Source organism: Salvelinus alpinus, chromosome 11, assembly GCF_045679555.1.
Source record: "Salvelinus alpinus chromosome 11, SLU_Salpinus.1, whole genome shotgun sequence".
In the NCBI taxonomy this organism is placed as follows: Eukaryota; Metazoa; Chordata; class Actinopteri; order Salmoniformes; family Salmonidae; genus Salvelinus; species Salvelinus alpinus.
The window spans coordinates 20,855,698-20,879,873 of NC_092096.1; the positions used below are offsets into that span (position 1 = coordinate 20,855,698).

At 44.5% G+C, this 24,176-nt stretch overlaps 4 protein-coding genes across 5 annotated transcripts; 2 read left to right on the forward strand and 2 right to left on the reverse strand.

Annotated features, from left to right (window-relative positions):
• The first annotated feature begins 124 nt into the window (after positions 1-124).
• Positions 125-9,269, forward strand: LOC139533724 (zinc finger protein 11-like). 2 transcript variants are annotated; one of them, XR_011666848.1, is made up of 10 exons: positions 125-430; positions 2,898-3,094; positions 3,820-3,918; positions 4,043-4,138; positions 4,269-4,379; positions 4,518-4,641; positions 4,742-5,855; positions 6,277-6,329; positions 6,500-8,936; positions 8,975-9,269. XR_011666848.1 is itself a non-coding variant. In XM_071332039.1 (9 exons), the coding sequence occupies exons 1-9, from the start codon at positions 397-399 to the stop codon at positions 7,747-7,749; spliced, it is 3,078 nt and encodes a 1,025-aa protein (XP_071188140.1). In that variant the 5' UTR covers positions 125-396; the 3' UTR covers positions 7,750-9,269. The 2 variants fall into 2 exon arrangements, 1 of the variants encoding a protein (XP_071188140.1); XM_071332039.1 differs by having other exon boundaries at positions 6,500-9,269.
• A 1-nt stretch (position 9,270) lies between these two features.
• LOC139533726 (DNA repair nuclease APEX1-like) lies at positions 9,271-12,354 on the reverse strand. The gene is made up of 5 exons (XM_071332041.1): positions 12,212-12,354; positions 11,669-11,806; positions 11,372-11,538; positions 10,696-10,888; positions 9,271-10,578 (listed from the first exon to the last, which is right to left on the reverse strand). Exons 2-5 carry the CDS (start codon positions 11,730-11,732, stop codon positions 10,064-10,066), a joined length of 939 nt encoding a protein of 312 aa, XP_071188142.1. The 5' UTR covers positions 11,733-11,806; positions 12,212-12,354; the 3' UTR covers positions 9,271-10,063.
• A 95-nt stretch (positions 12,355-12,449) lies between these two features.
• Positions 12,450-16,553, forward strand: LOC139533725 (tRNA N6-adenosine threonylcarbamoyltransferase). The gene is made up of 12 exons (XM_071332040.1): positions 12,450-12,573; positions 13,064-13,183; positions 13,289-13,408; positions 13,509-13,684; positions 13,836-13,931; positions 14,208-14,257; positions 14,352-14,430; positions 14,614-14,679; positions 14,857-14,947; positions 15,110-15,185; positions 15,379-15,477; positions 15,778-16,553. The coding sequence occupies exons 2-12, from the start codon at positions 13,069-13,071 to the stop codon at positions 15,815-15,817; spliced, it is 1,008 nt and encodes a 335-aa protein (XP_071188141.1). The 5' UTR covers positions 12,450-12,573; positions 13,064-13,068; the 3' UTR covers positions 15,818-16,553.
• A 542-nt stretch (positions 16,554-17,095) lies between these two features.
• Positions 17,096-21,110, reverse strand: LOC139533727 (uncharacterized). The gene is made up of 4 exons (XM_071332042.1): positions 20,953-21,110; positions 19,394-20,194; positions 19,233-19,265; positions 17,096-17,841 (listed from the first exon to the last, which is right to left on the reverse strand). Exons 1-4 carry the CDS (start codon positions 20,966-20,968, stop codon positions 17,792-17,794), a joined length of 900 nt encoding a protein of 299 aa, XP_071188143.1. The 5' UTR covers positions 20,969-21,110; the 3' UTR covers positions 17,096-17,791.
• Positions 21,111-24,176: the final 3,066 nt, after the last annotated feature.

Here is a 24,176-nt window from a genome sequence, read left to right on the forward strand (position 1 = left end):
TTAAAATGAAATCAGTTGGGCGGGGGGAACAGGTTAGGCCCATGTAGTGAAAACAATAGGCTTTGAGTAGCTTTGTGCAGAAGATCTGTTGGATGCCAGTTGAATCATTCCTAGGTGAACTATCCGATGCATTTCCGATGACAGGACCCTTTGTGACGCGCAGCAATTCCAGGATCACTTCCGGATTGCTCTTCGTTCGTGGCTACAAGCATGTTATTAACTGGTTTACAATTAAATTAGTAAAACATTCGTAGACAAAGCAAACGTAGTGTACACAACATTATTTGCTACAATCTGTAGCGTTCAGGAAGGAACCGATGCATTAAATCCCGTCGTCTAACGGGATCCTCCATCTAACTTTTGTAACAACAGTCAGCATTTGGCCCACGCGACAAAATGGACTCGGAATTTTCGGCAACGGACAATGCAGGTATGCAGGCTGTATCTAATAAATGACCATGCAAATATGCCAGCCGCTGCATATACTATTTGCTACTTGAGTTATTTTGGGGTATGTTCAGCAAGACACCATGTTCACAGCTTGTTTCCAGTCAAAAATTAAGTCCACAGGACCCGAGCAGTACTCGTATATTTCTACAACAATTATGAACATTTGCTCCACTGAATATGCCCCAGTACCCATAATTAAGATGCATAAGCTACATTCAATTACACAAGACTGTTGCGAAACGTTATTTAACAATTTCAGAGAATGCACTAGCTATGTTGCAGATTGATTTCAAAATTGTTTACAATGTTCTTTTGAAATACTCTCCAAGCCAATGAAGGTACAACACATAACAACGTTTGTGGACACCTGCTCCTCGAACATCTAATTGAAAAGTCATGGGCATTAATATGGGGTTGGTCCCCCCTTTGCTGCTATAACAGCCTCCACTAGACATCCTGTGAAGGCTTTCCACTAGATGTTGGAAAATTGCTGCGGGGCTTGGTTTCTATTCGGCCACAAGAGCATTAGTGAGGTCGGGCACTGATGTTGGGCGATTAGGCCTGGCTCACAGTCGGCGTTCCAATTCATCCCAGAGGTGTTCGTTGAGGTCAGGGCTCAGTGCAGGCTAGTCAAGTTCTTACAGACCGTTCTCGACAAACCATTTCTCTATGGATCTCGCTTTGTGCACGGGGGCATTGTCATGCTGAAACAGTAAAGGTCCTAACCCCAAACTTTTGCCACAAAGTTGAAAGGACAGAATCGTCTAGAATGTCATTGTTTGCTGTAGTGTTAAGATGTCCCTTCACCTGAACCATGAAAAACAACCCCAGACCATTATTCCTCCTCCACCAAACTTTAGAGTTGGCACTATGCATTGGGGCAAGTAGCGTTCTCCTGGACTCCGCCAAACCCAGATTCGTCGTTGGACTACCAGAGAACGCTCCAGAGTCCAATGGCGGCAAGCTTTACACCACTCCAGCTGACGCTTGGCATTGCGCATGATGACCTTAGGCTTGTGTGCGGCTGCTCAGCCATGGAAACCCATTTCACGAAGCTCCCGACAAGCAGTTATTGTGCTGACATTGCTTCCAGAGGCAGTTTGGAACTCTATAGTGAGTGTTGCAAACAAGGACCGACAAATTGTACGAGCTATGCTCTTCAGCACTCGACGGTCTCGTTCTGTGAGCTTGTGTGGCCTACCACTTTGCGGCTGAGCTGTTGTTGCTCCTAGAGTTTCCACTTCACAATAACAACACTTACAGTTGACTGGGGCAGCTCTAGCAGGGCAGAAATTTGGTGGTGCACGCTAATAGCATTTCAATCGGTGACGTCACTCGCTCTGAGACCTGAAGTAGTTGTTCCCCTTGCTCTGCAAGGGCCGTGGCTTTTGTGGCGCGATGGGTAACGATGCTTCGTGGGTGACTGTTGTTGATGTGTGCAGAGGGTCACTGGTTTGAGCCCAGGTAGGGGCGAGGAGAGGGACGGAAGCTATACTGTTACATTGATGCTGTTGACCCGGATCACTGGTTGCTGGCGAATAAGGGTGAACGTGGAAAGAGGAAGCTGGCGGATCGTTGGGAGAACGACCTCTATATTGTTATGGAGAAGAATAGTGACAACCACATCTTCAAGATACAGAACATGTCGACTGGCCGAGAAAACGGTCCACCGTAATCTGATAATTCCTGTAAACTTCTTGCTTCTCCCTGACACTGCCTTGGAGACACCTAATACGGGAGACCGTGAGGATCCGAATGAGGAGATGGAGGACTCATCCATGAACGACATACAAGAAATGGACATTGGTGAGAGGACTAGTGCGGGGGTATCAGAACAGACCTCGGGGAAGCACAGCCGGAGCACGCTGAAAAAGAAACCCCAGATGTGCTGGAAGATGGGCCACTGGCGAGGGACCCTCAGAACTCACCACATTCTGAGGGTGCCACTGGTGGCACAAGCATGTCAGAGCTAACCTTTGGAGAAGAAATGTCCGAACCCTTTGAAGAAGAAAGGCATTCTGAAGATGCCGCTGGTAGCACAAGCTCCAGCAACAGTCACCCACGAAGCATCGTTACCCATCGCGCCACAAAAGCCGCGGCCCTTGCAGAGCAAGGGGAACAACTACTTCAGGTCTCAGAGTGAGTGACGTCACCCGATTGAAACGCTAATAGCGCGCACCACCGCTAACAAGCCAGCCATTTCACATCGGTTACACCACGTTGAAAGTCACTGAGCCTCTCAGTAAGGCTATTCTACTGAAAATGTTTGTCTATGAAGATTGCATGGCTGTGTGCTAGATTTTATTCATCTGTCAGCAACTGGTGTAGCTGAAATAGCCAAATTCACTCATTTGAAGGGGTGTCCACATACTTTTGTATATACAGTGTATGCGTTTGACGTTCTGTCTGATTGCACCCTTATTATTCATTTTTCCATGCTGTTTTAGGTCTCCCTCTCCTCTCCCTCTGCCTCTTGGTTCCACCCATTCAGCTCATGTCAGCGTCCATATGGCAGGTGGTGCAACAGCGAGATGCCATGAATTATGCAATGCTGGCGGAGTTTGTCTCCCTGGTGACAGAGATGGTCCCGGAGTTGCTGATCTATAGGCACAGGGCCCAACTTATTTTGGGATTGCGAGCAAGGGTGAGTGTTACAACCCTAATGAGTGAGTGTAGAGGCATAGATAGAGCCCTGATGTATTCGGATCCCTTTTAGAATCCAAGAGTGGAAGATTTAGTCTTGTGTAGGCACACTAATTTCAAAACAGTCCCTTTACAAGTCAGAATGTTGAATAAACTTCATTTGGACAAACTTTACCTGTTGTCTGCTGATTTGTATCCTTATGTCGGAGGTAATCGGTGACCAAATATCCACAGTGAAGTGTTATTAGCCCGACTTTCAGTACGCTGGTCTGTATATGTTTTCAATACTGATGCATGGGACGTAAACACCTGCACAATATCTTAACAAGGGCCAAGCATGACCAAACGTTGACAACTTTTCATTTGTAGTATATCGCATGCGGTTCCAGCTGATTGCGAAGGGGACATGCTTCGGTCGACAACGTTTGGTTACGTTCGGCTATTGTTTGCATATTGTGCATCATGTGCAATGCGTCAGGAGATAGAAAATACAAACCGTGGAAATGTTATCTTTATTTCCTACTGCCAAAAGGACAACAGCACGGGCAACCGGTGAATTGAGTGTAAATATCATTTTATTCAACATTCTGGCTTGTAGAGACTACTGCATATTTTTTTGTGCGTCTTTTTCAGATTGAAAAGCCATGGGGTGACCATGGTAACAGTCTGACGTACTATAACTATATAACTAATGAATAATGGTTTATGGGGTATGTGTTATTGCAGCACATTCTGGAGTTGTGTCGCAGTGAGCATCCTGTAGAACCTCAGGTCATCTTAACCCAGCTGTACATGATTCAACCACTTACCCACTTCAGTAATGATGTAAGTTGATCTTCAATGAATACCTTCTTCCTGGAGGAGTAGACTGGAATAACTGTGGAGTGAAATGCACTGCTATAGATAAACTATGTTGGACAAATGTGTCCTTATTTGATGTATTCTACAGGTAAGTGACACAGAGGTGGAGTCGTCAGAGACTAATTTTCTGGAGCTGGTCCAGACCCTGCTTAAAGACCCTGATGAGAGAGAGCATTTTTTCACAGTGAGACTTCATAGAACACATGTCCTCTTGCATTGGATTTACAGGTCAATGAAGTAAAGTGTTTTTTGCATTGCATTTACCTGTATATTAAATAATGTGGAGGGTTTTCTTCCTCATCTGTGTCCCTCAGGAGATATTCCCAGTGGAGTATGGACCACAATATGACATCGAGCTGCAGACTCTACTGTGGGAGTTCCTCTCCAGATTGGTTCAACTGTTACCGACCCCTGACCTCACACAGGTGAGGGAAAGAATACCTTCCATTCACATCTACTGTTTAATAATCATTGTGCAGTACCAGATTAATTAAACTGTGCAAGGAACCATGTGAAGTGGAATATTCAGTAGATACATATCTATTATTTTATCTATCCCCCAGACAATGGCATGGCTTGGTACTGCCCCCTCAGTCTTGGATGATTGTGCCCATGTTATATCTCATCCAGCAGATCTGAAGAGTCTGCTCCAGCACCATAAACGTCTTGGGCATTTGGAGCAACATGGTGGGTGACACGTAGCAAATGAATGAATCCTATTTTAAAACTGCACATGGCATACATCCAAATGGATTGACTTTAATTGTAGCATCCTCTCTTTGAACAGTACCCCCCTGCGCCATGGGCGACTGCATCCTGTCCTCTCTCTCCATCCCGCCACACAGTAGAACGGTGATCAGCACTGAGCAGACCACCTGTGACAACCAGTCAGAACCCTCGCAGGAGTTTGTGGATGACTTCGAGGTGGAAATTGTAACTCTGACAGATTATGAAGAGGTTGAATTAGGTTTGAGTCAGGAGGAGGTGGAGGATGGGAACGATGACGAAGGACAGACCATGGAGGACAAGGAAGAAGAGCCTAAAGAAACGCCCGTTGAAGAAGTGGAGGAAGAGGAGAAAGTGATGGAGGACCATGAAGAGAGGGGCTTGGAGAACAACTCGCATCTAGAAGAAGCCGAGGATGACCCAGCATCCTCCCATCACCAAACATCCTCTGGGCCACACATCTGCTCAGTCTGTGAGAAGAGCTTCAAGTTTGCCTCTGCACTAATAGCCCACCAGGTCATCCATACAGGAGAGCGCCCGTATGTGTGCCATCTGTGCGGCCGGTGTTTCTCCTTCAGGCAGTCTCTGGACAGGCACAAACAGACACACAAGGATGGGCGCGTTTACGACTGCTTGATCTGTGGGGAGACCTTTCAGTCCTTGTCAGCCCGCACAGAGCACAAGAAGAGCCATATGGAGCAAGGCGCTTACCAGTGCTCACAGTGCCACAGGAAGTTCAACTGGGCGTCGGCTATGGTGAGACACCTGAAGGCTCACACAGAGGGCACTGAGGTCAAAACGCAGGAACTTACAAAAAGCCTGAAGTCTGAGAAAGAGGATATAGGGATTAAAGACATTGTAGGAGAGGTGGCTATTGAACCCCCTGAAACAGACCCGGTGTTGGAGGATGGAGGGAAATCCTGTCACAATCCACAGGAAGGAGATGGTCAGTTTGGTCAGTCCACTTCGTCTGAGCCTGCAGTGTTGGTGCCTGGACTTCTGGACAAGGTCGTAACACTTGTCAAGGTCCGTACCAGTGGTAGGAAAACGAAACCGACCTTGAAGGTGCAGATGGTGAACCTGCAGAAGCTCAAAGGAAAGGTTGCCACCCCAAAGAGGAGGACGGGTGGAAGCTTGATGAACCCCCAGGGTTTCACACCATTGCATTTTAAGAGGTAAAGTAGATGGATGCAGACAGTTTTTAAGGTTAAATAACAAGTTTGGTATTTTAAGTGAGAAATAAAATGTTACTCAACTGTCATCTCATGGCATTAATACGGGCAATTCCACAGTAACAGAGTGACACTGAGACTCAGATTTTTTTACTTTAAAATGTATGTCAAACAAAAAACTAAGTTTGGTAACAGACAGCACAAAATGTCATTCTGTTACCAAACTACTGTTTATCAAGTAAATGTATCCTTGAAAAATTCTGTGGAAATTGTTCAACGTAGTCCTTGTGCATAGTTGTATGGTTTGTTTAACTTTGCAATCATTGGTTTTTGTTTGACATACATTTTCATGTGAAAAATCTGAGTCTCTGTGTCACTTTGTTACCTTGGAATTGCCCTCTACCTACTTGTTTATCTTCAACAGTGAGGAACACTCCTATGGCTCACCAGTGGTCTCAACAAAGGAAGGAGATATAGGTACAGATACATGTATTACCTTATTAGTTTTGCATAAGTGTGTAATTGTTTGGTCTGTTGAGTGGTTACCTACATGTATTATTTTGTTACATACATTGCTTAAATAATTGTTTGTATCCTGCCCTTATTGAATCCATCAGGTTTTCACTTTTACTTTGTTGGTCCTTCAGGGTGGTGTCCATTCTCCTGTCCCGAGTGCTCATTCGTCAACTCAGACGAGGCGTCCGTCCAGCAGCATATTGAGACGAACCACTCGGGGGAAGTACAGGAAGACGCTCTGTCCGCTCCGCACCAAACAGGCCAAGCTGGACACTATGATTGCCCAGACTGTAACAGCAGCTACAAGTTTCAGTCCTTACTGAAATACCATCGGCGCGTCCACACCGGCGAGCGCCCATACGTGTGCCCTCAGTGCGGACGCCGCTTCTCCTTCAAGCAGTCACTAGAGAGGCACAAACAGACACACAAGGATGGGCGCAAGCATGACTGTCTGATCTGTGGGCAGAACTTCAAGTCCTTGTCAGCGTACACAGAGCACAAGAAGAACCACATGGAGAATGGTGTGTATCGGTGTTCGGAATGCGACCGGCGGTTCTCCTGGAAGTCTGCGCTGGTAAGACACCTCCGGACTCACACGGAGAACGCCACCGAGGCTGAGCTCTCTTACAAATGCCCAAGGTGTGACTTGGGATTCAGCAGTAGTACGTACCTTAACAGGCACCTGCTCACACACCAAGAGGAGAGGTTGCATGTCTGCAGCTGTGGCAAGAACTTTGCCTACAAGGCTGCTCTGACCGCACACCAGCGCACCCACCTGAAAGAGAGGCCACACCAGTGCAAGCAGTGTGGAAAGGGTTTCCTCTACAAGGGAGGGCTGGTAAGTCACATGAAGATCCACTCTGAAGAAATGCCTTTCATGTGCTCATTCTGTGGGAAGAGCTTCAAGAGGGAGAGGAACATGAAGAAACACGAACGCTGCCACACCAGAGAGAACGTGTTCAGCTGCTCGCAGTGCGACAAGACCTTTGTGTACAAGGCCACACTGACCAGGCACGAGCTAACCCACTCGGGGGAGAGACCGTTCCTGTGCTCCGATTGTGGCAAAGGGTTTTTCTCCCATGCGGAGCTTCTAAAGCATGAGCGCTTCCACACGGGCCACAAGCCGTTCCAGTGCTCCCACTGCGGGAAGCAGTTCACCCAGTCCTGCTACCTGACCATTCACCTGCGCTACCACACAGGGGTACGGCCTTACTCCTGCACCCATTGTGACAAGAGCTTTCTCAGCGCCAACCGTCTAAAGAGACACCTGAGAACCCACACAGGAGAGAAACCCTACCTGTGTTCAGAGTGTGGCAAAGGGTTCAAACAGTCATATCACCTCAAGATGCACCAGCAGACTCATGCCACTAAGATTTACTGAGGCATGATTGTGTCTCTGTCCAGACTTCAGTCAAATGATTTGGTAGAATGTAATGGTGAGTTAGCTGTCGACTATGTAGACAACCAGGAGTGTTAAAATATAAATACTGAATAAAAATATAAATTCAATATGCAACATATTCAAAGATTTTAGTGAGTTACAGTTCATATAAGGAAATCATTCAATTGAAATAAATTCATTAGGCCATAATCTATGGATTTCACATGAATGGGCAGGGGTGCAGCCAGGGGTGGGCCTGGGAGGGCTTAGGACCACCCACTGGGGAGCCAGACCCAGCCAGTCAGAATGAGTTTTTCCTCTCAAAACGGCTTTATTACAGACAGAAATACTCCTCCATTTCATCAGCTGTCGGTGGCTGGTCTCAGATGATCCCGCAGGTGAAGAAGCCGGATGTGGAGGTCCTGGGCTGGCGTGGTTACACGTGGTCTGCGGTTGTGAGACCGCCAACAGCTCTGGTGGACATTCCTGCAGTCAGCATAACAATTGCACGTTCCCTCAAAACTTGACGCCTCATCTGTGGCATTGTGTTGTGACAAAACTGCAAATTTTAAAGTGGCCTTTTATGGTCCCCCGCAGAAGGTGCACCTGTGAGCTCCCATCAGATCCTTGGGCTCCCGAGTGGCACAGCGGTCTAAGGCACTGCATCTCAGTGCTAGAGACGTCACTACAGACCCTGGTTCAATCCCGGGCTGTATCACAACCGGCCGTGATCGGGAGTGCCATAGGGCGGCGGACAATTTGCCCAGCGTCTTCTGGGTTAGGGGAGAGTTTGGCTATCATTGTAAAATAAAAATTGGGTTTTACATGACTTAACTAGTTAAATAATGATAATGCTGTTTAATCAGCTTCTTGATATGTCACACCTGTCAGGTGGATGTATTATTTTGGCACGGTAGAAATGCTCCCTAACATGGACGTAAACAATTTTGTGCATGAAAATTGAGAGAAATACGTTTTTTGTGAGTATGAAACATACCTGGGATTTTTTATTTCAGCACATGAAACATGATTACACGTTTATATTTTTGTTCAGTATATTAGTGATAATTCCTAATCTAAGGATTCATGAAATGCATTTGAATTCTTTCCGGCTTTCCTAAACTGAAATAATGATAGAAATACTGTGTCGTTGTTACTCATCAAGGCACATACAGCTCTTCTGTGTCGTTGTTACTCATCAAGGCACATACAGCTCTTCTGTGAGCTGAATCACTCATGTGACACAACTTTGGCCTGGATTTAATCTGTAGAGCCCTGGCTGCAATTAATCCCGGACAAAATTTTGTTTTTGGTTGATTATAACAATGTAGAAGTACTAAAAGAATTGTGCCTTGTGTCCTTCTGCTAAAATGCATTTCATATGTATAGTACATTGTATTTTCATAGAGTTGTAGCTCAAATGAGTTTAATGAAGAGACTTCAATGAACAATACAAATTGTTACTGTCTTTTGTAATGAAAACCTCAACTTAAAACCTACTAATAAAAAAGGAAACTCAAGCATACGTAAAACTAAACTTTATTAGATGCATGGGTACATTTACCATCTAAAAACTCAAGCTATGGTTTGGGATTTTTTGTTTTTTACAAAACAGGCATGTCTTAGAAACTTTGCTCCGAACATTGGCAGTAAGGGGTGAGATACCACTGACATTGGTCTCATATCAGCTTTGCAGAGGTTGAACCATTTGACAATCTTAATACTGGCCATCAATCTGGGTCTGAATGTTTGCATGCTAAATCTGTACCATGATTTAATTGATCAATTCACTTAATGGTAATGACTTCATTACCATTATATATAATATTAATTAACAAAATAGGACTCACATTCCCTTCAAAGGAGCAATGTTTCAATGACAGACTAGCAGTTATTTAGCACCAACATCAGTTTCACATGTTTAAAGAACACAGTGCCTCAAGAGGACTTGCAGGGATTATGCAGTTTGTTACCAGATGTCACTTAGGAGTGCATTGTGTGGGTGGGAAAGTAAAGGACAGTGTTGAATAGTCACTTCAAATGGGTGACAGGACAATTGTGACTAGTTTATACAATTTAAGATTTGAGGTGAAAGTAAACTCATTTGAGAATCCCAGTTTCAGTAGGTTCTGATGTTTCACTCATGTTGAGTGTGCACACCGGCATACAGATTAGTTTCAGTAGTTAGGAATGCCATGACTTCATCTGAGGTCCGCCACCTAGGTCACATTTAACATGAGAAAACAATGCATGGCCACACTGCCAAAACTATTGAACTGGGAAACAATTGATCCAGCACTTTGGCCAGACTGATCTACACAACCATGTGTAGAGTGATGGGGCAGTGGTCACTGCCCATAGCTTGGTTGCGGATCTTGCTATCACAAAGGCCTGGCAGTAGAGCAGAGGACAACACAAAGTAGTCCAGACGCCAGCCTACGTTCTTAGACCGAGAGTTCATCATGTAGGTCCAGAAGGTGTACGCGTTGGCCTGCTCGGGGTACAGCTCGCGGAAGCTGTCGGTGAAGCCTGCAGCCAGCAGCTGATTGAAGCCCTCACGCTCCTCTGCTGTGAAGCCTGCGTTTTTTTTGTTGCCTTTGGAGTTCTTCAGGTCGATCTCCTCATGGGCCACGTTCAGATCCCCACACAGCACCAGGGGCTTGCGCTTGTCCAGGTCGCTCAGGTAGGCCTTGAACTCCACATCCCAGGTCTTGCGATAGTCCAGGCGCACCAGGCCTCGGCCAGAGTTGGGCACGTAGGCGGTGACCAGGAAGAAGGTGGGGAACTCAGCAGTGATAACACGGCCCTCCTTATCATGCTCCTCTTTACCTGCAGACAGATTGGGGATAGGCAGGTTAACTAGGACACCTGGAGAGAACAGTCTGAATGAGTAAAGTTAAGACATTCACAGCCAACTAGAGTAACCAGGATCAGCCATTCACTCACCAATGCCATAGGTAACTTTGAGGGGCTCAGTTTTGCACAGCATAGCTACCCCGCTATAGCCCTCCTTCTCATCGGAGCCAGCCCAGTACTTGTGGGGGAACTCGGGCATGGAGGTGATTTCATCAGGAAGGGACTTCTCAGCGCACTTCGTCTCCTGTAGGCACAGCACATCTGGGGCCTCGTCACGCACCCACTGGGCAAGAGAGAGGGAAAATAACCAGTCAGCTCCTTCACATTGCACTGCCATGTAAAGGTGCAGCCACTGTGCAGATGAATGAACCAGACAATAGTATTAAACAGACGTTCATAGACACTCAATGTTTAAATCTCATGCATTGTATAACTGTAGTGTGTGGACTTATTTCACATGTGTAGTTAACAATTCTATGCACTATAGCTCAACTAACCGGTGCCTCTGCACATTGACTCTGTACCAGTACCCCTGTATATAGTCTCGCTATTGTTATTTTACTGCTGCTCTTTAACTACTTGTTATTTTTATTTATTATTCTTATTCATATTTTTAAAACTGCATTGTTGGCAAGGGACTTGTCAGTAAGCATTTCACTGTAAGGTCTACACTTGTGGTATTCGGCGCATGTGACTAATACAATTTGATTTATAGCTCAATGCCAAGTCGTAATGCAGCTTTGGACTCTGTGGTTCCCAAACTCACATCAAGGCCCTTCTTCTTGACCCAAGCTCTGAGCCCATCCACATTCCAGGAGGTGATCTTCATGTTAGCAGCACGACCATCTTTGCTGTTCATCTTATCAGGAGGGTCACTGTACAGAATGGGGGCCTCTGGTTCCTTGACCTTCTTTCCTTTCTTGGCAGCGGAAGCTGTAAGGTGACAGAGAAAACAGGAGGGGTAGTGTTCTTTCCATTTGTATTCTGTTCTGCTTCAGACATACTGTAAGTGTAAGATACATATCGCAAAAAACAGTTAACATCAATTGACTAGATGTCTCACCTGTGCCGTTGTCATGGTCACCATCTCCAGCCTCCTGCTCATTTTTCTTCGATCTTTTCGACATACTTGCACTCGTTCTTATCCCACACACGCCCCGAAGACACACAACACCCACACACAAGTACACACGCGCCGCCGCTGGGAAAAGAAAAACATATGATCTAGTCATTAGCTTTATTTATAGCAGCCAATTTAGCAAATACTATAGCGATGCTTAGCTCATCAGCTACTGCCACAATAGCTACTAGTTTGTACGCCAGATATGTGATAAAGATGTTTACATTACTGCATTACATATCCATTTAACAATTCTGTAACTACTGCAAAAACAGGCGAATCTTTGATAATAAGCTAGTTAGCTAGGACATATACATAACTTTATGTGCGGCCTATGGCTCAATCCATGTCGAATGAAGATCGAGTCTGAATAAATGGGGGAAATGTGCACGAGCAATCTGGCAGAAAATGAATGCAACTAATGCTGCTACTGCTACTTCTTTGCAAATTAAGAATTGAACTAGAGAGAACCCAAAGTATTCTTACTTTGCTTTTTCACAACAAAGGATTCAACCGTGTCACACTCGCGCCGTCACTCCTCCAAAACAAAGCAGTGGGTTTTGAGGAACATTGTCACACAGACACGCATTTGCTGTTAGGCTGCCCTATATTATGCCTGATGTGATTTTCCTCTGAATCCGTGAACGCACCAGGTATCAGCTCTTTATGCATGTTATGTATTTGTTTACGTCAAACATTAAATGTCTGTAATTAGCTTCCAATTTGTTTTGGTTAATACAATACCTTGAAAGATACAATTATGTAAGGAAATCATCAAACGACCTCTTGTTATGGGTCCTCACTGCCTAGAGTACTGTCTGAAACCCGAAATACTCAGCAACTGAAAGGTTGGTATTACACTTTTTGCATTCTCTACTGAAATGATAATGTTTTTCATTTAAAACACGTGAAATTGGCTCTTAATGTGCCTTCGTTTTTGGCATGTGAAATGAATAATTGATGGTAGATCTAGATCGCCACCTGGTGTGCAACCCGAGTGTTAGCTAACTAATGATGCTCCTAATAGTTTTAACCAAACATGACACTGTTTTGATATCTATATTCTAGTGCTTATGTTCTACTTTTCGTATTGCTTTTGAAGAATGAATAAAAGAACACTTGTACTTTTTAGTCGTTGACATTGCACTGTTTATTCTTGTATGAACTGATGTATGCAACTGTTTCTGGTATTTGTAGCTATGTCATCGCACTCTGAACATATTTTTTTCAGATGCACACAAGACCACTAGCTATGACATTTACGACATTCTTTCAATGTGCACAAGTTTTTGTTTTATTCATAACAATATAATTCTCCATCTCCCTCAACCTCTCTAGCTGTCATGACTGTAGTGATTGGATTTGAGGGCAGTGCCAACAAGATTGGTGTGGGCATTGTGAGGGATGGGGAAGTACTCTCAAACCCCAGACGCACCTACATTACACCCCCTGGTCAAGGCAAGTTGGTTGAATTCAAAGTAGACTCAAATGACAACTGAACGATTGCGTTTGTCCTAATGCTCATGTGTGTAGTTGCAGTAACAGACTAACTCTCCATCCCAGGGTTCCTGCCTAGTGAGACAGCCAGACATCACCGCAGTGTCATCCTAACAGTTCTGAAGGAGGCGCTGGAGGAGGCAGGGCTGAAGCCTGCTGACGTTGATTGCGTGGCATACACAAAGGGTCAGGAACTCTTATGTCACTGATTCCTATAAAGCTGAAATGGCCTTTTCTGACCTGTAGTACCATTCAGTTTTCACCAACACAATATTATTTACCCCAGGACCAGGGATGGGTGCCCCCTTGGTGACGGTGGCTCTGGTGGCGCGCACAGTGGCCCAGCTGTGGGGGAAGCCTCTCCTGGGTGTCAACCACTGTATTGGCCACATTGAGATGGGCCGCCTCATCACGCAAGCCAATAACCCCACTGTGCTATATGTCAGTGGGGGTAACACACAGGTCAGTCACCCATACATACTTACTAAGACAGACTTGGGATGCCCCGCACAACTTGAGAGTTCTTAGGGTTTCCCCTAAGTTAGCACTCATACCTGTCTCAACTGAGGGTTTGGGGTTTAGTTGTGCTCTAATGCAATGTTTCCTCATGAAGGTGATTGCATACTCTGAGCGGCGCTACAGGATATTTGGTGAGACCATCGACATTGCAGTGGGAAACTGCCTGGACAGGTTTGCCAGGGTGATAAAGGTGAGTTCTGCATGGCTCTTCGGGGGACTAAACTGAAACAAACCTGATTAAGTAATGCTCCTATAAAGGCTACATGTGGAAAAATGTAGTCCACTTCCATCGTCTTACAAGAGTTGCTGAATATAATTTTAAATTTGCTCCTCTTTTCATGCATCTTGTTTTTAAAACGAGATAGCAACATCATTTTTTCTCCTCTTTAAGATTTATTGTGGACTCGGACTATACCTTTTATGAATTGTTTTACCATTCTCATGAATCAAAATGGTTTGTGCTCAGATTTCCAATGATCCCAGCCCTGGATACAACATTGAGCAGATGGCCAAGAAGTGAGTACATGTGTTTTCTTTGGAATTGCTGTCGGCCAGTTGATATTTTCATATGTATATATTTACACCATTGATTTCCTGTTTGTTTTGTCAGGGGTACACAGTATGTGGAGCTTCCATACACAGTGAAGGGGATGGACGTGTCATTCTCTGGGATTTTATCCTATATCGAGGTAAGATGCAGAGCCTTTAAGTGGGAATAAAGTTCTGCATTGAGTTGCATTGCATTGGGTTACATTGCATTGGGTTGCATAGCATTGTTGTGGAGAGACAGGGTTTTTGTGATAGTTAGATGGACTGTGGTTATAATAAGGGGTGCATGTTTGATGTGTTCATATTTGTCCCTTTTCTTTCAGGAAGCAGCTGGGAAGATGTTGAAATGTAATCAGTGTACAGCAGAAGACCTGTGCTTCTCCCTACAGGTCAGAACAAAAGCAATAAACTGCCCCAGTGCATTGTCAGCCTGTTTCCTGCATCGGCACGGCAACACCCTTCCCCTTCAAAATGATGGCGGCTACATGGTGGCATCATTCACTGTCTGAGAGGTGGCAGAGCACACCACTGTGTAATGATCCGTTCACTACTTGTGTGTCCTGTAGGAGACCCTGTTTTCCATGCTGGTGGAGATCACAGAGAGGGCCATGGCTCACTGCAGCTCCCAGGAAGTGCTCATCGTTGGAGGCGTTGGCTGTAAGTCAACTGTACTTCATTGGGGGGGTTGTGGGCTTTCCAATGTAATTCATTAAAACACATAAGATGTAATATCATGTAAATCTGGCTGACCACTCATTATAGACGGGCACAACTCAAACACAACCCTTCAGGAATGCTGATGAGGGTTTTGCTCTGTAGGTAATCTGCGTCTGCAGGAGATGATGGGAGTCATGTGCAAGGAGAGAGGCGCAAAGCTCTTCGCTACAGATGAGAGGTAAGGTTCTACATACTATGTTTTCAATACAAGGGATCTGACAAGTGTAACTAAGACATTCAATGCTTACCTTTTACTATTTATGAACTAATACAAGTAAAATGGCTTATGTTGATGCTAATTTCATAATGTACTTTAACTTTGTACATTCTTCTGTTATTAAAATGTGATATTCTGTTTCGTTGTGTCACAGCTTTTGTATCGATAACGGAGCAATGATTGCACAGGCTGGCTGGGAGATGTTCCGGTCCGGTCAGACGACTGAGCTGTCAGACTCATGGATCACTCAAAGGTAATTCCACTATACCTGCAACTCAAATGATTCCCTTTCATTATATTATACAGTGAATCCCTTTCCTTATATTCTATTATACATTACAGTGATTTATCATATTTATATTGTACAGTACAATGATTTCCTTTCATTCTATTGTACAGTGATTCCCTTTACATAAAATTTTTTGCTAAACTGTTACAGGAAGTTCTTGTCTATTTTACGAAAGTGTATTGAGATGTTAACTGGATATTTTTGACAACAGGTCTACCATATTGTGCTGTCATCCAGTGACAAGAGAAACATTGTTGTTGGCAGGTACAGAACAGATGAAGTGGAGGTGACCTGGAGAGATTGACAGCTCACTACCCAACAGGCTCTAACTTGCACCCACCTTCCCTTTACCTGGATTGTATGCGTTGTGTCATGATGGAGGGAAAGAATGTAGAAATTATCTATGCCTCACTTCTATTGTTCTGAACCTCTCAACACAACAGTTTTTAGCCACACGCATTAGTATTTTAGGTTTAGATTAAATCCGGACTGCAGAAAATCTGCGCTATAGCGCGATTGAAATGTAAAGGCAATGTTCCCGCATTTGGAGAAAACACCTTTATCTTTTGATATTTTTTGGCTTTCTCTAGCGCTGGATTCAATCCGTATCGCAGAAGATCCGCATTAAAATAAGTCATTTCTGATTCAGCCAACATATGCACGTTTACTGTGAATGAAGTCTCCGCGAACGCAGGAACTATGCCTTTAAATTTCAATATAATGCAGATCTTCCGCGATACGCATTTAATCCAGCCCCTAGTCCACAATATAGCCACCTTTATACTTGGTGTTAACGTGTCCTGATCTTGTCAACATTCTGATTGCGCCCATATTTTGACAAATGTATACATTTAAAAGTGATTGTAATCAGATCTTCCTGACCACCTCCGGAGATAGTCAGTGATGCGTTGTAATGTAGCTAGATTTCTTTACAACTAAACAGATCTGGATTATCAAACCATTTAAATCATCCCTTCTAAAATCATTGACAGGTGGCAATATTGGCTTAACGTTAAATAAAAATTTGCTTTACACTGAAAGCTGAAATGTACCTTTTTCGAGGATGGGGATCAGCAAGATTAGAACCTGTGATCTTCTGGTCCCTAATCAATGCATTGCACCAGAGGTGAGGGCACTATGCCTTTTCCCCACATATTTAAATCTGTTCAGGCAGAAAGTTAGGCAAGTTTTGAACTCAAGACGCAACAGATTTTCCCCCTCCTGAGCATTTATCCAATCAAGTCGTCCAAGGATCACAATCAATTATTTTTGGGCTTTATTCAGTCCGTATTGCAGGTGTTCAGCACCATAGAAATTGAAAGGCAATGTTCTTGCGTTAGCAGCACTGCATTCACAGTAAACACTGCATGTCGACTAAATTGGAAATAACCTTTACATTTCAATCGTGCTGAACTTCGGCGACAAGGATAGTCAAGCCCTCAGTGTACTTAAAAAAAAAAAGGTAAATACATTTTAAACTTGTCCTTATTAACAAAGCGAATACTGCTGTGGGTTTTATGTATCGTATGTGAAAATGATAAACAATGAAGTATGAGCATTACCAGTAAGACCATGGGGCATGTCAAGTTCATTCAATTTTATTATGCAATACTGTTCACTTATCCTCCAGTGTATTTTTTTTATATATTTAAAATTTCAAATCATAAAAACTGAGCTAGTGTGATCATGAGTAATCATATGGATACATGAGTAACATTCACCCAATCAGGGTACAAAAAAAACAGCATTAGGATCAGACAGGGGAAGGGTGCGTTCTTATTGTGCTGTCTGCACCCCTGTAAACTGGAGACATGATCACACATCTGTCCCGTGTAAAATACGGTGAAATGAAGCAGGTATAACATTTTCAAATTTGTGAAAAAAATAAACACCTGGTAGGGTAGGCGTACCAAGGATTGGTCACAACAGATTAGAAAGTGCTTGACGGATCCCTCACAACAGAGGACAAAACTGAAAATGTCTGATAAAACTGCAGTTCCTCACAATAAAATGACAGCTCTTGAGATTGTTAAAAAGACCAGCTCAACACGACATTAAAACGAATCATTTTGAGCTGATAGGAACTCCAGGTCCAATTCATTAAGGCAGGCCTTTGAAGGCGTTAGAAAAGTCCCTAGTTGTGGATCTCATCAAGGAGTTAGTCCAAAGTGTCTGTGTGGCTTTGTGTAAAGACATCGACCTGAGTGCGTGTGTGTGTATGTGTGTGTGTGTGTGTGGTGTGGGGGGGGGGTGTTGTGGCAGACAGGTCCATGCGTCACTAGGCTGGCTGGTCCAGGGAGTTCTTATACCAAACTACTTTATTGGGATCTGAAACAGAAAATAAGACAGCATTGTCAAACCTCTCATACAATCTAGCCCTTGGGGGCTGCAGCAAGAACTTCTGAAAAGGGAAACCCACTAGATTAAAAAAAATAATCTCAAGTTGTATCCTTCCTTCTTTAGAACCATTAGGGTGCATGATACAAATGTTTTTGCAGACGAGATGCAGCAAGTTTAAATGATGTCACTTGTAGGATCTCTCCTAGAACCAAAACAATTTGCCTACTGGTCATGTTGAATAACCACAAACACTTAGAGTATGCAAATAGCCTAGTGAAAATTGTGTTCTTGATTTCAGTAGCGCTTTCAACACCATCTACTTGTTGAGAATCTGGTGAACTTCAGTGGATTATCAGATTCCTTGTAAACTGTAGTCAGGTGAGATTTAACCCTGCCATCTCTTCATCTAGAAAGGTTAACAAGGGAGCCCTGCAAGGTTGCGTACAATCACCGATACTGTGTACACTGTACAGTAACAAATGCCAAGCCTCTGGCCCAGCCCATGGATTCTTTAAATATGCGGACGACACTCCACTGGTGGGATTCCTTAAAATCATTTCAAGCCTCCACTGAAGGTCTTGACTGAGAAACATCCAAATTCATCCAGAGATAGGAATTGAACACCCCCCCCCCCCCGAAGCGCAACGGGGAATCAGTTGATAGTGATAACAAAGAAATACCATGGAATTGAGAGACAACCTAAAATTCAATGACTGTGCCCTCAAAGACAGAGAAACCACAGGAGATTGTTCTTCACTGCACGCATTGCACTTATTCTTCTACGCGTTTAAACCAAAGATTTTTTATAACTAAACCAAGAGACCACAGCCCGTCATTTCAAATTGGAACATGAGTCAGTAGTCCAAGCGGATCCTTCACATTTATATATCAGTCTCATCGTTCCATCTGTGTTTAAACCGTCTTGTATTATTGGGTGTTTTTACGTATTATGGTGGGACAATAAAATATCAACACTTAACAAATCAAACCATTAAAGAGACAATTTAATTTGAAGTAACGTTTGTCTGTTTTTTTCCCCCAACCTCGAAAGTAATGTCAAGATGAAACCATGTTCCACTACAGTTGTTGTGTAAATCCAGCTATACACCGCAATTCCAAATGAATGGAAAGATGAGCACCGTTTAATTTCCTGGTTTTATTGTGTGACCATATTTTCTATTAATTTGGGGTGGAGGCATATAGCTAAACTGAATTTACACCACTGATGTTGTGGGATGTGATTTTCTCTTGCAATTAGACTACTTTAGAAGTCTGAAAACATCCTTTAAAATTATGAGCCCTGCTTCAGAGATTCTAATGCCCAGCATGGAGAATCCGGCCCAAATTCTAATAATGGACCTTCCTGATGAACATCTCACCTTCTTTCTGTTTGTTGCAGGTGACATTCCATTCTAAAAATGAACAAGGTATAGTTAGGATGCATATAACGTCAACCACAATTTTATGACAGATGCAACAGAAAAATAACATTTATAATAAATTCATATATTATTGAGGTCTCAACCACATCAGCCCTTACCTATTGTGTGATAGCGCAGAGCCTCCTTTAGATGACGACAGGTGAGAAGCAGCTTCCCATTGATCTTTGCTTCCTCCTCTCTGTACTGGTCAATGGAGATTGAGGTAGTGACAGGAACTGGGATTTCACCACTGGCCTGGACTGTGTGATGCCTCTCTTGTGTTGGGTTGGCGGTTTCACCTCCAAATGTGAGCTGAGGTGGTGCTACGGGGGCAGGGCAGGGAACTGACCCCTCTGTGGCTTGGAGGACCTCACTGATGAAACTAAGTCCCCACTGGTTCTGCAGCAGGACACCGATGGCTGGGCGGCCCTCCTCCTCCAGCACTCCACCCACAGCCCCTGACTTCACCTTCGAGGCATAGCTGATGGTTGGCTGCAGCTTGGCAGGGCTGTCCTGCACTGGAAAAGCAGGTGGGTGCTTTAGTAGAGACAGGCTGTCCTCCACCCACCTCTCCTTCTGGCTCTGCTTCGGGGGCCTATCTGCTACACGCCCTGCCCCCCTGGGCCCCTCTCTGCGAGGGCCACGGCCTTTGTGCTGGCCTCTGCGATCTCTGTCTCTACGGTAGGTGAAGGCATGTACATGGGCGGGTCCGTTCAGGTTGCCCTCGAGGGCCTGAGGTGAAGCTTGGCAGGGCTGCTGGTCAACCCCAGTTGGGCAGCCTCCACCTCCTCCACCACAGTTGCCAGACCCAGGTGATAGGCGGCGGTTGCCAATGTGCGCCTCTGGGTTGGTGGAGGACACAAGGCCAGCAGGATCACACAGGGTGTCAGACTCGCACACTGTGTTGGCCTCCCACGTACCTAAAGTTATATATAAGGCAAAGGAAGATCGTTAAAATCGCCTAATAATTTAAAAATATTAAAAAAATGGGAACAGTTTAAAATACGCATTTATGTTAAGGTATATTGGTGAAATTATGAACTAGCTAACTATCAAAGTACGCATCTTAACTTGTGTTAGGTTTTGTTGGGGCTTGGGGTTAACTGGCTAACTAACGTTAGCTAGCCACATAGCTACGCAGAGCTAGAATGCACGCCACGGTTGGCCTAGCTAGCTACCGATTAAGCTGAATCCAGAAAAAAAATCCAGTGGCAAATTTTATGACACTTAAATTACTTGTAACTAGCTAGTTAACCATTTTATGCAAGTTGTATGTCATATGAGCAAATAGCTATGTAACTAACGTTATAACCTTATCGAACTGCCTTGCCAACCAACCACTTGCTAACTAGCTAGCTAGTCTGCTAAGAAACAGAAAAGCAACGTGTATGTACCGTTAACAGTAGCCAACGTCAGCTAACCTGAAACGTAATTTATTTATAACAGTAACTTATAACTAAGCAGGAGGTACTATAATAAGGCCATACAATCTACCGTTCGTCTTCCAAGTATGCATTTGAACAATAAACAATTTCCTGGCTAGCTAGCTAACATTACGTTAGATAAGTTTCATAACACCCCGGCTCCGGGAGTGTTCATTTCAGAACGTTTTGCTAACGTTGGCAAAGTAGAAAGTCACAAAGTAATGTGCTAATAGCTACCGGTACCCACAACTCACCTGTTTTGATATGCATATCTTTTTGTTTAAATGTACTTCTTCTGGAATTAAACCGTTACTGAAAGTTTGTTTACAGCGGGTGTCTTGATTGTGGCCACACGGAAACTGTCGGAGGTGGAAATGACCGTCACCGTTCAACTTTGCCGGATATTGAAGCGCGAATAGAGGAGGGATATTAATCAAATCGTTTTCCCGCTCACAACCCCTTAGCAGAAAGGGATATAATAACATACTTTGTCTTAGTGATTAATAATATTAATGGATTTCCTTTTGTCTGAATCATGTGTAATCTTTAATCGTACTCTGTAATTCCATGGCTGCATCTCTGAACTCCCCCTTCAATCAATCAATCAATCAAGTTTATTTTATATAGCCCTTCGTACATCAGATAATATCTCGAAGTGCTGTACAGAAACCCAGCCTAAAACCCCAAACAGCAAGCAATGCAGGTGTAGAAGCACGGTGGCTAGGAAAAACTCCCTAGAAAGGCCAAAACCTAGGAAGAAACCTAGAGAGGAACCAGGCTATGAGGGGTGGCCAGTCCTCTTCTGGCTGTGCCGGGTGGAGATTCAATGATGTGCCTGGATTTACCAATAACTTCTATAATCCAATTTCTGATATCTGAAATAATATTTATTTAACACACATCAAAGTATTTCTTTCCTTTAGCTCTTTTCCCCCTCCCGAGGCCTCTCACCTCTCTGCCTATCCATCCTACTCTCAACATGTTTCTCAGGCGCCTCTTTCTCCCTGCTCCTCCAGTCACAGCTGCTCTCTGATGGATGAGAGTCATTCCAGTTCCTGTGCTTTTGCCTTTGCCTAGAAAAAAGCAGCAACTGGTTTCCTCTCTGTCTAGCTCTTCTACTCCTACCAACTCCACCCCTCTCTGTCTGTCCATTCCATTGATCCCTGCCATTTCCCCCCTGGTCTCGCCATGTCTGGCCCACTCTGTCCTTCTCCTCTCTGTCTTTCTCCTTGTGGACTCTTTTCTCCTTTCTCCAGAAGCCTGCAACATCACCCAACTCACCCGGACTTCTGTGTTTCTGTGCCTGGCACCCAGGGAAGTTGACTTGTCTTCCACCCTCAAGCATTTCACCCTTTGAATTGATCTCCTCATGAAGTCCTTCCGTTCTCTTGTATGGAAGGTTACGTTGTTGCTTTCCTTTGCCCTTCAATGGAGTCTGGGAGTCTGTCATAGGCCTAGCATTGCCTTGGTTCTCCAGAACCATGATGGACATTTCATCACAGGAGGTACAGATTTTTGTAACCTCTACCTCCACTTCCTTTCTTTTACCAATCTCTCTCATTTTCACATATCCATCACTGTTTCGTATCTCCTCACTGTCTCTGGCCTTCTGATGCTCTAACTTTCTTCCTGTAGGACCTTCTTCTCCATCTATGACCTCTGAAAGTATTTTTTTTAAATCAGTTCACTCATAATTCACAAACAGGACAAACATTTATATCAACATCAACATCAGTTATGGTGGCCGGTGACTTTAATGCAGGGAAACTTAAATCAGTTTTACCGAATTTCTATCAGCATGTTAAATGTGCAACCAGAGGGAAAAAAATTATAGACCACCTTTACTCCACACACAGAGACGTGTACAAAGCTCTCCCTCGCCCTCCATTTGGCAAATCTGACCAGAACTCTATCCTCCTGATTCCTGCTTACAAGCTCAAATTAAAGCAGGAAGCACCAGTGACTCGGTCTATAAAACAGTGGTCAGATGAAGCAGATGCTAAACTACAGGACTGTTTTGCTAGCACAGACTGGAATATGTTCCGGGATTCTTCCGATGGCATTGAGGAGTACACCACATCAGTTACTGGCTTTATCAATAAGTGCATCGAGGACATCGTCCCCACAGTGACCGTACGTACATACTCAAACCAGAAGCCATGGATTACAGGCAACATTCGCACCGAGCTAAAGGGCAGAGCTGCTGCTTTCAAGGAGCGGGACTCTAACCCAGAAGCTTATAAGAAATCCCGCTCTGACCTCAGACGAACCATCAAACAGCCTAAGCGTCAATACAGGACTAAGATCTAATCGTACTAGACCGGCTCCGATGCTTGTTGGATGTGGCAGGGCTTGCAAACTATTACAGACTACAAAGGGAAACACAACCGATAGCTGCCCAGTGACACGAGCCTACCAGACGAGCTAAATAACTTCTATGCTCGCTTCGAGGCAAGTAACACTGACTGTGTGATCATGATCTCTGCAACCAATGTGAGTAAGACCTTTAAACAGGTCAACATTCACAAGGCCGCAGGGCCAGATGGATACCCAGGACGTGTACTCCGAGCATGCGCTGACCAACTGGCAAGTGTCTTCACTGATATTTTCAACCTTTCCCTGACTGAGTCTGTAATACCAACATGTTTCAAGCAGACCACCATAGTCCCTGTGCCCAAGAACACTAAGGTAACCTGCCTAAATGACTACTGACCCGCGTCTGTAGCCATGAAATGCTTTGAAAGGCTGGTAATGGCTCACATCAACACCATTATCCCAGAAACCGTAGACCCACTCCAATTTGCATACCGCACCAACAGATCCACAGATGATGCAATCTCTATTGCACTCCACACTGCCCTTTCCCACCTGGACAAAAGGAACACCTATGTCAGAATGCTATTCATTGACTACAGCTCAGCGTTCAACACCATAGTGCTCTCAAAGCTCATCACTAAGCTATGGACCCTGGGACTAGACACCTGCAACTGGATCCTATACTTCCTGATGGGCCGCTCCCAGGTGGTAAGGGTAGGTAACAACACATCCGCCACGCTGATCCTCAATACGGGGGCCCCTCAGAGGGGTGCGTGCTCAGTCCCCTCCTGTACTCCCTGTTCACTCATGACTGCACGGCCAGGCACAACTCCAACACCATCATTAAGTTTGCTGATGACACAACAGTGTCCGCCTGATCACCGAAAACGATGAGACAGCCTATAGGGAGGAGGTCAGAGACCTGACCGGGTGGTGCAAGGACAACAACCTCTCCCTCAACGTGATCAAGACAAAGGAGATGATTGTGGACTACAGGAAAAGGAGGACTGAGCACGGCCCCATTCTCAGCGACAGAGCTGTAGTGTAGCAGGTTGAGAGCTTCAAGTCCCTTGGTGTCCACATCACCAACAAACTAACATGGTCCAAGCACATCAAAACAGTCGAGAAGAGGGCACGACAAAACCTATTCCCCCTCAGGAGA